The following is a 10,089-nucleotide window of genomic DNA, read 5'->3' as shown; positions in this document are numbered from 1 at the left end:
CTGCCTATGGTCCCCCAGTGGCTAGAAATGGCGATAGGTGTAAACCGCGCCCTGGGTATCCTGCTTCGCCTTTGAGAAAATGAAAGCTCAGATGGCCCAATCTGGAATCTTCCCTTTATGTCGTCATATGGGGAAAGGTTACCTCCCCTTTCTCTGCTTTGCCCGCCCAGAGAATTTGGCCCACCCATGAGAAAATGAGCTACTACCGTGCGAGGCGAGCGCAATATTTTTTTTTCCTCGAGACATCATGGCTTGCAAACAAGCGAAGCATGGCAGTTGCCCCGCCTCTCTCCTCCTCATTAGCATTTAAAGCTACAGACACAGAAATGGCACGTCCTAAGGAAAGCTCATTGTGGGACTGGCTCATAGTGGCTGAAATTCTGCACCAAGGCTGCATTTCGGGAAAGAGACTTCAGATACAGTACAAGGGACCACTTAGGCCTATATAAAAGCATCTAAAAAGCAGCATGTCATGGGACCTTTAACATCTTGTTGCAACATTTGACAAAAATCAAGATTGAATATATTTGGTAAAAATCCCATGTTATAAAAGATGAAGTGCTATGCAGAGCTGTCTATTTAAGACAATATTGGCTGATTAGACGGCAATGCTGACCTAAAATGCAAAAATGTTTGCCCTCTCTCTTCACCGTTCCCACATCTCAGACCCCAATACATAAAATAGTCAGATTTTGAAGTAAATAGTACTATACAAACTGAATAAAAAAAAGTTATAACCAGTCTTGAAGAAAAAAAAATTAGATGACTAACTTTAAGTCTAGTTTAAACAGTCTTAAATACCCAAACACTTTCTCATTGGATCTAAGTAAATCTCATAGGTGACCTATTTTGATTTCAAAAAAGGGAAATGAGAAACAAGTAGGATTCATTTTTTGTTTTTACGATGATCAAAATTATGCCACAAAAGCTGTTGATTGAGCTTAATTTGCACTGAACCCGAAACATTACTGGTTAACATGAGACTAGTGTGATAGAAGAAAAAAAAAAAGGGTTTGGAATAATTAAAAAAGTTTTTGTTTGTTTTGAAAGAGGTTTCTTCTGTTCGGCAAGGCTGCATTTACTTAATCAAAAATACAGTAAAAACTGTCAAATATTATTACAATTTAAAATAGCCGTTTCTATGTGAATATACTGTAAAATATAATTCATTCCTGTGATGCGCAGCTGTATTTTCAGCATCATTACTCCAGTCTTCAGTGTCACATGATCCTTCAGAAACTATCATCATTCTAATATGCTGATTTGCTGCTCAAGAAACATTTCTTTTATGAATGATGAGTTGAGATCACTTTCTGAGGTAAGCAAAAGCTGCGGCAGATGTTGTTTACAGATTTTGTTCTGAACCCAGAACGTTCTCCAGTGCTTTTGCTGTGGCGACACTGACTGCTATGCTGAATGTCGTCTCACCTGTAACACGTTGCTCTCCGCCTCCTCTCCTGTGCGGACCTCTACTTTCTCCAGAATGCACTTCTTGGCAGTGGCTTTGGTGTACGCGGCTGCCGACTCTTCCAGAGACTCGGTTACACTGTGATCTGACATACACACAGGGAGAAAAGCATAATTTCAACTGCTCAGGATGAACCGATTGTAGCAAACATGCCTATTATGGTGAATGCTTAGCTCAAAATATTAATTATGGCGTGACGACACTGATAATCCTAGAGCATCCAGTCACATAATTAATATTCAATAAGCCAAACAATCAAAGTGTGATTCTGGTATGACCAATGTCAAGAGATACAACATGCAATTAGGAGTCAGCATCATGTTCTTAGCATCAATTATCAACTCACTGAAAACGAAATGTCATACTAAGGAACACAAATCACAGCCAACCAGAACAAAGCATCAAAACAACAACCAATTTGAAAAACATGACCATGGAGACAAATAAAAAAATACATAAATCCATCTATCTACCCATAAGCTTAATTTGTAATATTTATCAAATTTAATTTCAAGGTTATATTTCATTTATCTTTTATATTCATTCACTTTTTACATTTTTAATTAATTAATTTTTAAATGTTTAAATTACTTTGGTTATTTTAAATGAATTTGAATTTATTTTAATATATAAAAATTATATTTACGTATTACCGTTCGACCGTTCGGTACGAGGCTTTCGGTTTGGTACGCATTACAAACTGAACGATTCGAGAATATATATATATATATATATATATATATATATATATATATACACACACACACACACACATACACTGTGAGAAATGTTGTGCACCTACTTTTCTCAGGTGTGGCCTCTTGTGATGACGGCTCAGATGCTGGAGCTGAACTGTCTTTACTGGCCTCGACTGACACCTCGCCTCCTTTTGGGGGGCTCTGAAAGAGTTCGCACAAAACTCTCTTTATACACCTCTGAACATCCATTTACTGTCTTTTTACTGTTGTCTGCTGAAATGTTTTAAGAAATAGTTTATTGTAAACCAAATAGGTTATTGTCTGTTCTTTTCCATCAAGGAGGCACAATAAACTTTTTGGAGTCACTTCCTACTTGAACTGTATGAAAAAGAGCAGCTGGGATTTTCTACTAAACTTCTTTTTGAGGTAAAACAAGATCAGGAGTAAATGATTTTTATTTTTGGGGAAATTATTCCTTCATATGCTACATTTAAAAATTGAACAGTCTGTACAAAAAAAATAAATGGGACAAAAAAAATGCATCGGTTGTCCAAAACCAGTCATCCTATACACTCACCAGAACTCTCTCAAACATGTTCTGGCCAAAAACAAACTTGGAGCCTTTATCTGAGCTGTTGGTGGCATTGTTGGAGCTGCAAAAGCAAACAGAAGCAGATTTACAGGATGTAGAAGCCGGGCCAGAGAGAGCGAACAGATTCGCATGGCTCTATTGAACCGTTACCTAGCGCTGCCCATGTACTGTAAGAAATAATTGGTGCTGCCAGACTGAGAATCTCGTGTGGAGTCTTTTGAGTCACTGGACGTGTTGTTTTCATCCAACTGCTCAAGAAAAACACAGTACCAGAATCGGAGAATAAACACAAACACTCCTTGGGAACTTAAGAATGAGTATAAAGGAATAAAGAATGAGACAAATGCAGCAGTGAGTCAGCGCTGACCTTCGCTCGCTCTTTGATATTCTGCCCGAACACAAACGATGAGTCCACCGCACTATCCTTCTTTTCACTGCAGTCGTCTTTCTGTCCACCTCCATTTTCTTCTCCTTCCTTCTCCCGCTTCTGCAAAGGAACTCAAATTAATGCAGATCCGACGACGAAGTCGATGGGCTTTTAGTAACAAGTATTTTTTGAGTATTATGTCGGATACATCAGGCTTTTGTGGCTCATATAGTATGAGAGTTTATGCCAGTTTTATGAAGGATCATCAAGACCTTTTTAAGAACAATAAAAGAAAATTTAAGAAAAATCTGAATGTCTTTTGAATATGGTCTTTAAATGAGCAACGCTTCAAAGTAAAAAAAAATAAAAAATCCAATAGGCTTCCATTATTTTTATTTTACAAAAGAATTAATGACTAATAAAATAAATTGTTCTGAATAGCTCTGTTAAAATATATAAATAACTCTGAGTGAAAAAAAGTGATGTTCTTCATCAGTATTTTTGTCGTTTTCCAGTGCAAAGGTCTAAAGATTCTTAAATCAAGATGCATTTATGATAATAAAAAGTCTTCCGTTTTATGATAAATTGCTGAAAATAAAGTGAGTTTATGATTAAAACAAGATAAAATTTCTGAAGATTCAGAAAAATCTACTTAATTCAAAGAGAAGTTTTCATATGTAATTTACAGATATTTGTTTAAGCATAAACTTAATTTTGTTCAATTTCTCAGAAAACAAGACTTCATATTGGGGCTGTCATGATTCCTTGATTCTATTAGAGTACTCGATTTGAAAAACGCTTTGATTTCATTTTGCCTGTGTCGAGTAATCGGCTAAATATAATAAGTATATATAATAAATATAATAATACTGGAAATGGCACATTTCATGGACGAGAATCCATGAAACACATTATTAGACCGTTTTTTTAAAGGCTGCATGATAGATTAAACCCATTAAAAAATAAAGCATAATGCTATTGTGAATTCACAAATGCTACCATTCAATTAAATCAATATATGCGATGCAGGTTTAATATATGCGCTTTAATTATTTACATGCGTGTAGGTTACGTGCGTGCATGTCAGAGCGGCTCCGTTCACAGTAAATGCTGCTCCACACAAACTGTTATCATTTACATATGGGGAGCTCCTCAAACTCCATCTTTGCATATTGCTGTTGGGGTTTGGGTTTATTATAACATTCATCTGGGAATGCAACGTGCACAATTTCACCATTGCATTATTTAATACAACGACAGTGGTGTGAAAAAGTGTTGGCCCCCTTCCTGATTTCTTATGTTTTTGCATGTTTGTCATACTGTAATGTTTCAGATCATCAAAAAAATTTAAATATTAGTCAAAGATAACAAATGTGGCAGTAATCAGGCCTGGGTGTGGCTAGAGAAATTGAACTCAGGTGTGATAAACCACAGTTTTAACGGGGGCAAACACTTCTTCACACAGGGCCATGTAGTTTTGGATTTTGTTTTCCCTTAATAATAAAAACCTTCATTTAAAAACTGCATGTTGTTTACACTTGTGTTATCTTTGACTAATATTTAAATTAGTTTGATGATCTGAAACATTAAAGTGTGACAAACATGCAAAAAAAATAAGAAATCAGGAAGGGGCCAACACTTTTTCACACCACTGTATATAAATATCAGTTGTCACTCTATATTTCCCAATAATGTCTTGGATGATATTTTCTAAGATTTGAGATTACAACTTGATTTATAGATTTACAAATATTTGTGTCACATTCAGTAAAACCTCATAGTAAACATTTCATAAATCAATGAAAATGTCACCGTTCAGCACAATTATACCACATTACTGCTGCTTAAAACTAAAACGATTAACTCTCGAATGAACCTGCATTAATGCTGGAACTAGATCAGATTGTCTGTAATTTCCTACAGTCATATGTATTAGTCATCAGTTATGAATTACTAAGCACCCAGATCATCTCATCCATGAGCAATGATTACAGGTGATGCTGATATTTACGAGAGGCTCTAAACAGGATGTAATTAGTTGTGGTTTATTTATCAAGCGTTTCCATCTCAGATGTTTGTGCCGTATGTCCTCACCGGTGATTTGTCCGAGCTCTCTGTGTTGTTCAGGAAAACGGATCGGCTCTCTGATGATGAATCTCCAAACTTCCCCACTCCATTTGTTCCACAGCTGGAGTCTGCGAGCGAAAACATTGGCATAAACTAACAGCATCACACTATCAACACACGTTTCTAGCTCGGGATAATACGGCTCTGAGTCATGAATACTAGTGGTCACCCCAAACCTCATCTAGTTGACACTAAAGGCGCTTTTCCACTGCGTGGTACGACTTGGCTCGGTACGGTTTGCGTTTCCACTGCAGTTCAGTACTGCTTTAGAGTGGGCGGGATTATTCACATGACGTTATAGTTGCGCCGCCTCTACTACCACGACTCCTAAAAAATGTTTTCATTCCGCATCGCCCTATCAAGCTCTCGCTGGATCCGCTCCTCTGCCATCAACGAGAGGAACGTCTGTTCTTCCGCAACAGACAACAAAACTTTTTGGTTGTTAAAAAAAGGTGCGCTCGATCCTTCGCTGGCTGTGCTGATTTAAATCTAGCGGTTCTTTTGTGTTTGTGTCCCAAGTTCAGTGACGCAGGCAGTGACGATTCTCTCCTGCCAATCTGTGATCAGCAGAGTTTACACGTCACGTTTTGGTAACGGTACGGTTCACTTGGAACCCCAACCGAGGTGGTACTAAAAAAAGTACCAGGTACTGTACCAAGTGGAAACCCCCCCAAAAAGTGAACCATACCGAGCCGTACCATGCAGTGGAAAAGCGTCATAATATATCTAAAGAGCAAGGTGACTGATGGCCGATATAATGCTGATACATAGGAATAATAATGACGAATATGGGAAAAACTGCTGAAATAAACACTTATTCCCCACAACATTCACTCAAAATGCTATACTGACAATATTTTCTGTTGACAAGACCATCTGTAGATCAAGGAAGAAAACCTTTTGTCCAATTCAATCTTTGAAAAAGTAGTACAAAAAGTAGTATACAAAGAGTAACTTTTTACTATTGAAGTATTATACAAAAAAATCTAATACAGTAATAATATTACTATTAATAATAACAATGTGTATTCAAAAATAAGTAAAATTATTAGGTCTCAGAAATATATATATATATATATATAAAAGAGAAAAAAATCGGTTTTGACTTAGATTTACACATCTGTTGTTCTCAACACAAAAAAAAGCCTGAAATGTGGTTCTCTACAGTACAGTCCGAGACCTCCACAGATTCTGTTGCTGTGAAAGGCAGCAGTGAGCATTATGGGAGATGTACGTACTGGTCTTGATGGATTCTGTGAGGGTTTTGGCCGGAGGCGCCTGTAGAACAGCTGGCCTCAGAACACTGCGCTGCTGTTCTTTGGGCTTCTGACTTGGAACGCCTGGAAAACAACCTACTAACGGATTGAATCAGAAACCAAACGCCGCGCAGCATAACAGCACACACCAATAATGATAATCAAATAAAAAGCCTTAATTGTAATTCTCATGCAATGGGATGTTCTAAAATACGGAAAAGCTTTCTAAGTTTGTGCTGTTATAGTTAACTAAAACTAATAATCTTTAACTATAATTAAATGAATGATACATTTTAAAATAATTGTTAAAAAAATGTCTTCCATAATTGAAATAAAACACAAATAAAGTCAAAAATTTTAGATTAAAAATGTAAACTAAATTACTAAAACTAAAATAAAAAATTAAAGCTAAACCTGAAATTTTAAAAACTAATAAAAAAAAAAGGACAAAAGCTCATAAATTACGAAAATGAAGAAAAAAAAAAAGAATACAAAGCTAATTAAAAATATAAATCAATAAATTTGAGAAGAAGTTTCATTTCGGTGCATCCCTAATCTTTCAAATGCACAAGATGACTTTTTAAAAAAGTACTGAAAGAGGAAGCTTTACAGTCAGACCCACTGTGACTAATTTCCCTAATCTTTCCTGCTCTAAAGAGCAGATTCATGTGTTGCATTTGTGTGTGTAGATGCAGTAAAAGGTTCAAAGCAGGAATGAATTGATCTTACCTGCGCTTGGGGCCTGGCCATGAATTAGCGTGGGAGGTTTCAACCTGAACCCGACAGGCTTCTCTTCTGAGACAGACAAACAGAAGCATAAACATTAAGATAAACCAAACATCCCTAACGCAAGACCAGATAAGAGCTCTCAGATAAACAAACACTCAAAGTTCATCTGTAATGCATGACGCAATTCTGCCTCAAACACATCAGTCAAGAATAAGAATTCTGCAATTAAGGCGTTTTTTGCAACACTATGCAAGTTAAAAGGACATCTGATGCTTTTCTGTCAGAAATTGGAAAAAACAAACAGTTTAGTACCGTTTAAACATATTTTAGATGTACACGGCTTCATATTTTTACAAAACAGTAGGTAGTACGCTTTATATACACCACACAGTATACACTAGTAATTCAAACACAGCATGTCCATCTCTGTAGGGCCCTCAAACTGTGCTTCATATCTACAGCCTCATAATGGCTCTGACCACTTCCTGTTAGACCTTAGTCCCCCACAGGCCTTTGGGCTTGTTTTAGCACATTCCTGACAGTAGCCGATACACATTTGGGTTTAGTGCGCTTGGCTGGGTTTGTGCTCTTTCTAAGGGAGACCAAAATAGAAAGCTGCCTTCAGATGCATGCACAGCGTCTGCCATTTACATTACTCTGTGTAACACGTTATCTAGAGGATGAAAGGTCTGATAACACTTAGCAAATGTGCTTTAAATGAGTTTTATACTATATATAACTAGGGGTGCTCCGATTGATCGGCTACCGATCACTATCGGCCGATAATCGCTTTAGGATGTTTGATCGGTGGTCTCTATAAAGCCGATCTCATAAACCAATCTCAAGCTGATGACGTGCCTGCCGTCAGATGTTTGGCACGACATGCAGCCGCACCGTCTCAGTCCCGCGCAGGTGAAATAATTATAATGCTGAAGGTGAGGTACACTTCATATTTCTTCATTAAATAACTTATAAAGTAATTTGAAAACTTTCTGTGAGACAATTTCACAAACCGCATGAGTGAATCACTGCGCGTGCTCTCTCTTTCGCTCTCAAAATGCACAATATGCAGTGCGTATTTTTTCCACGCTCATGTTAACGGATTTTAAATGGTTCCGGTCCAGCAGTACGTCCCAGGAGCGGTTTGCAGCAGTGCAGCGATTGATTCTACACCGAGTTTGCGGCAAGCGCTGAATTAAAGTGACAGCTCATTATTTGCGGTAAATATGAAAACGTACACCATAAATGCAAAAGTATTTTAAATGTTTTGCCACTTGCTTGAGCAACTGTGCTGTTGCTTATTGTGCAACAATTGCACAAGTACAATTATGCACTGCATAATCGAACATTTAGGTGAGAGAAATATATTTTTGAAAAATGTCTAAAAAAATGCTCCCCTCCACCCCTCAGGGGATAAAAAATCCCCTCTCACAAGAGTCACCTAAGAGGGGAATTCATTTTCAAAAATGAAATTCAGACCCCCTGAATAAATGTCTAAAAATCCTGTTTGGAGCACCCTTATATATAACTCTAAAACTATGCAAAATCAAATTACATTGTACTTATAATTACAATTTTATATATATATATATATATATATATATAAAATAAAAAACAAATTTATTTGTTTTGCTGGTATTGTCAGTTTCATATTAAATAAGTTAGTTTAGGCTGAATGCCATTTTTCCCACAACGCGCGCACACACACACACACACACACGTGTATTTATTTATTTATATATTTTTTTCTTCAATTAGAAATATAACAAATATATTATGTTTTTCAACCAATTTAATACAATATACAATTTAATACAAACTACACACACGCATACATAAAGTGCCTCATCATATTTTCATTAATGCATCCCATTAATAGATGGAGAAATCTGATTTGATGACCAAAACAAACAATATGGCTTTATTTAGATAGGCAGGAAAACGTATCCATTTCAAATTTGTTTAGGTGTTTTTTTTTGTCTGCATAAAAAAAAAGAAAGAAATCTGATGTTTACTAACCCAGTCCAAACCACATCCACATGTGAAAAATGAAAAGTGCGGACAGTCACTCCTGAAGATCATATTTGAAAACCAAATTTGATGTGTGCAGCATAAACAAAGCCTAAGACTGTCAAACATGACAAAAACTGTGGACGGCCGCAGAACCCTGTAAATTACACTGAGTAACAGATGTCCTAACCGAGACTGGCGTGATGAAGCATCTAGTGACAGGCAAAATAAGCAAAAATTTATTTTTATATTTTGATTAATATCATTGTAAACTGTTTTTTTTTTTAACTGAAAACTACTCTAAAAGCCCTCTGACTTCAGATAATGTTTTATATAGGTGGGCCTATGACAGATTTAAAGATTTATGAATTTGTATTTCTTATTTGAGCAGTCGATTACACTGAAAATTGAGTAAAAACATTTTTTCCTATCCAAACAAAAAAAGATGCAGTCATGAACCCAAAACAAGGCCAGTTCTGGTTTCTATTTCTATTGCACTGTGACTAGTAGCTCCACCCACTGTGAAATTTCATTGGTCCAAAACCTTCCTCCACAACTGCATATTAAAGATGTTATGTTCTGATTGGTTGAAAATTTGGTATGGATAGAAAAATGACTTGACGTGGGACACATCATGACTGTTCCGATGAGCATGAACGGTATATGAATGGAGCAGTCACATGGGCCGCGAGCGACTGAGCGGAGCACACACGCCCATAGAGCGGGATAACGCACACACAGAGCGGGATAAAACTAGACTACAGTCTATGGATAATACACACACGCATAGAGCGGGATAACACACACACACACACACACACACACACACACACACACACACA

General features: G+C 36.8%; 1 protein-coding gene across 3 annotated transcripts in view; it reads right to left on the bottom strand.

Annotated features, from left to right (window-relative positions):
- The window catches only part of LOC107552724 (ran-binding protein 3-like), a 22,011-nt gene that overhangs the window by 4,535 nt on the left and 7,387 nt on the right, over positions 1 to 10,089 (bottom strand). Inside the window, exons 6-13 of one of the 3 annotated variants that reach the window (XM_016234694.1) lie at positions 7,238 to 7,303; positions 6,491 to 6,604; positions 5,220 to 5,320; positions 3,126 to 3,245; positions 2,909 to 3,006; positions 2,744 to 2,819; positions 2,271 to 2,367; positions 1,429 to 1,553 (exon numbers count right to left, since the gene is read on the bottom strand). In XM_016234694.1, the coding sequence (XP_016090180.1) occupies positions 1,429 to 1,553; positions 2,271 to 2,367; positions 2,744 to 2,819; positions 2,909 to 3,006; positions 3,126 to 3,245; positions 5,220 to 5,320; positions 6,491 to 6,604; positions 7,238 to 7,303 (797 nt within the window). The remainder of the gene's footprint in view (positions 1 to 1,428; positions 1,554 to 2,270; positions 2,368 to 2,743; positions 2,820 to 2,908; positions 3,007 to 3,125; positions 3,246 to 5,219; positions 5,321 to 6,490; positions 6,605 to 7,237; positions 7,304 to 10,089) is intronic. The other 2 variants (XM_016234695.1, XM_016234696.1) reach the window with 2 other exon arrangements.

The sequence above is a fragment of the Sinocyclocheilus grahami genome, unplaced genomic scaffold (assembly GCF_001515645.1).
Source record: "Sinocyclocheilus grahami isolate Dianchi unplaced genomic scaffold, SAMN03320097.WGS_v1.1 scaffold456.1, whole genome shotgun sequence".
In the NCBI taxonomy this organism is placed as follows: Eukaryota; Metazoa; Chordata; class Actinopteri; order Cypriniformes; family Cyprinidae; genus Sinocyclocheilus; species Sinocyclocheilus grahami.
The sequence above is the reverse complement of the archived record's forward strand: the minus strand, read 5'-3'. Positions and strand labels throughout refer to the sequence as shown.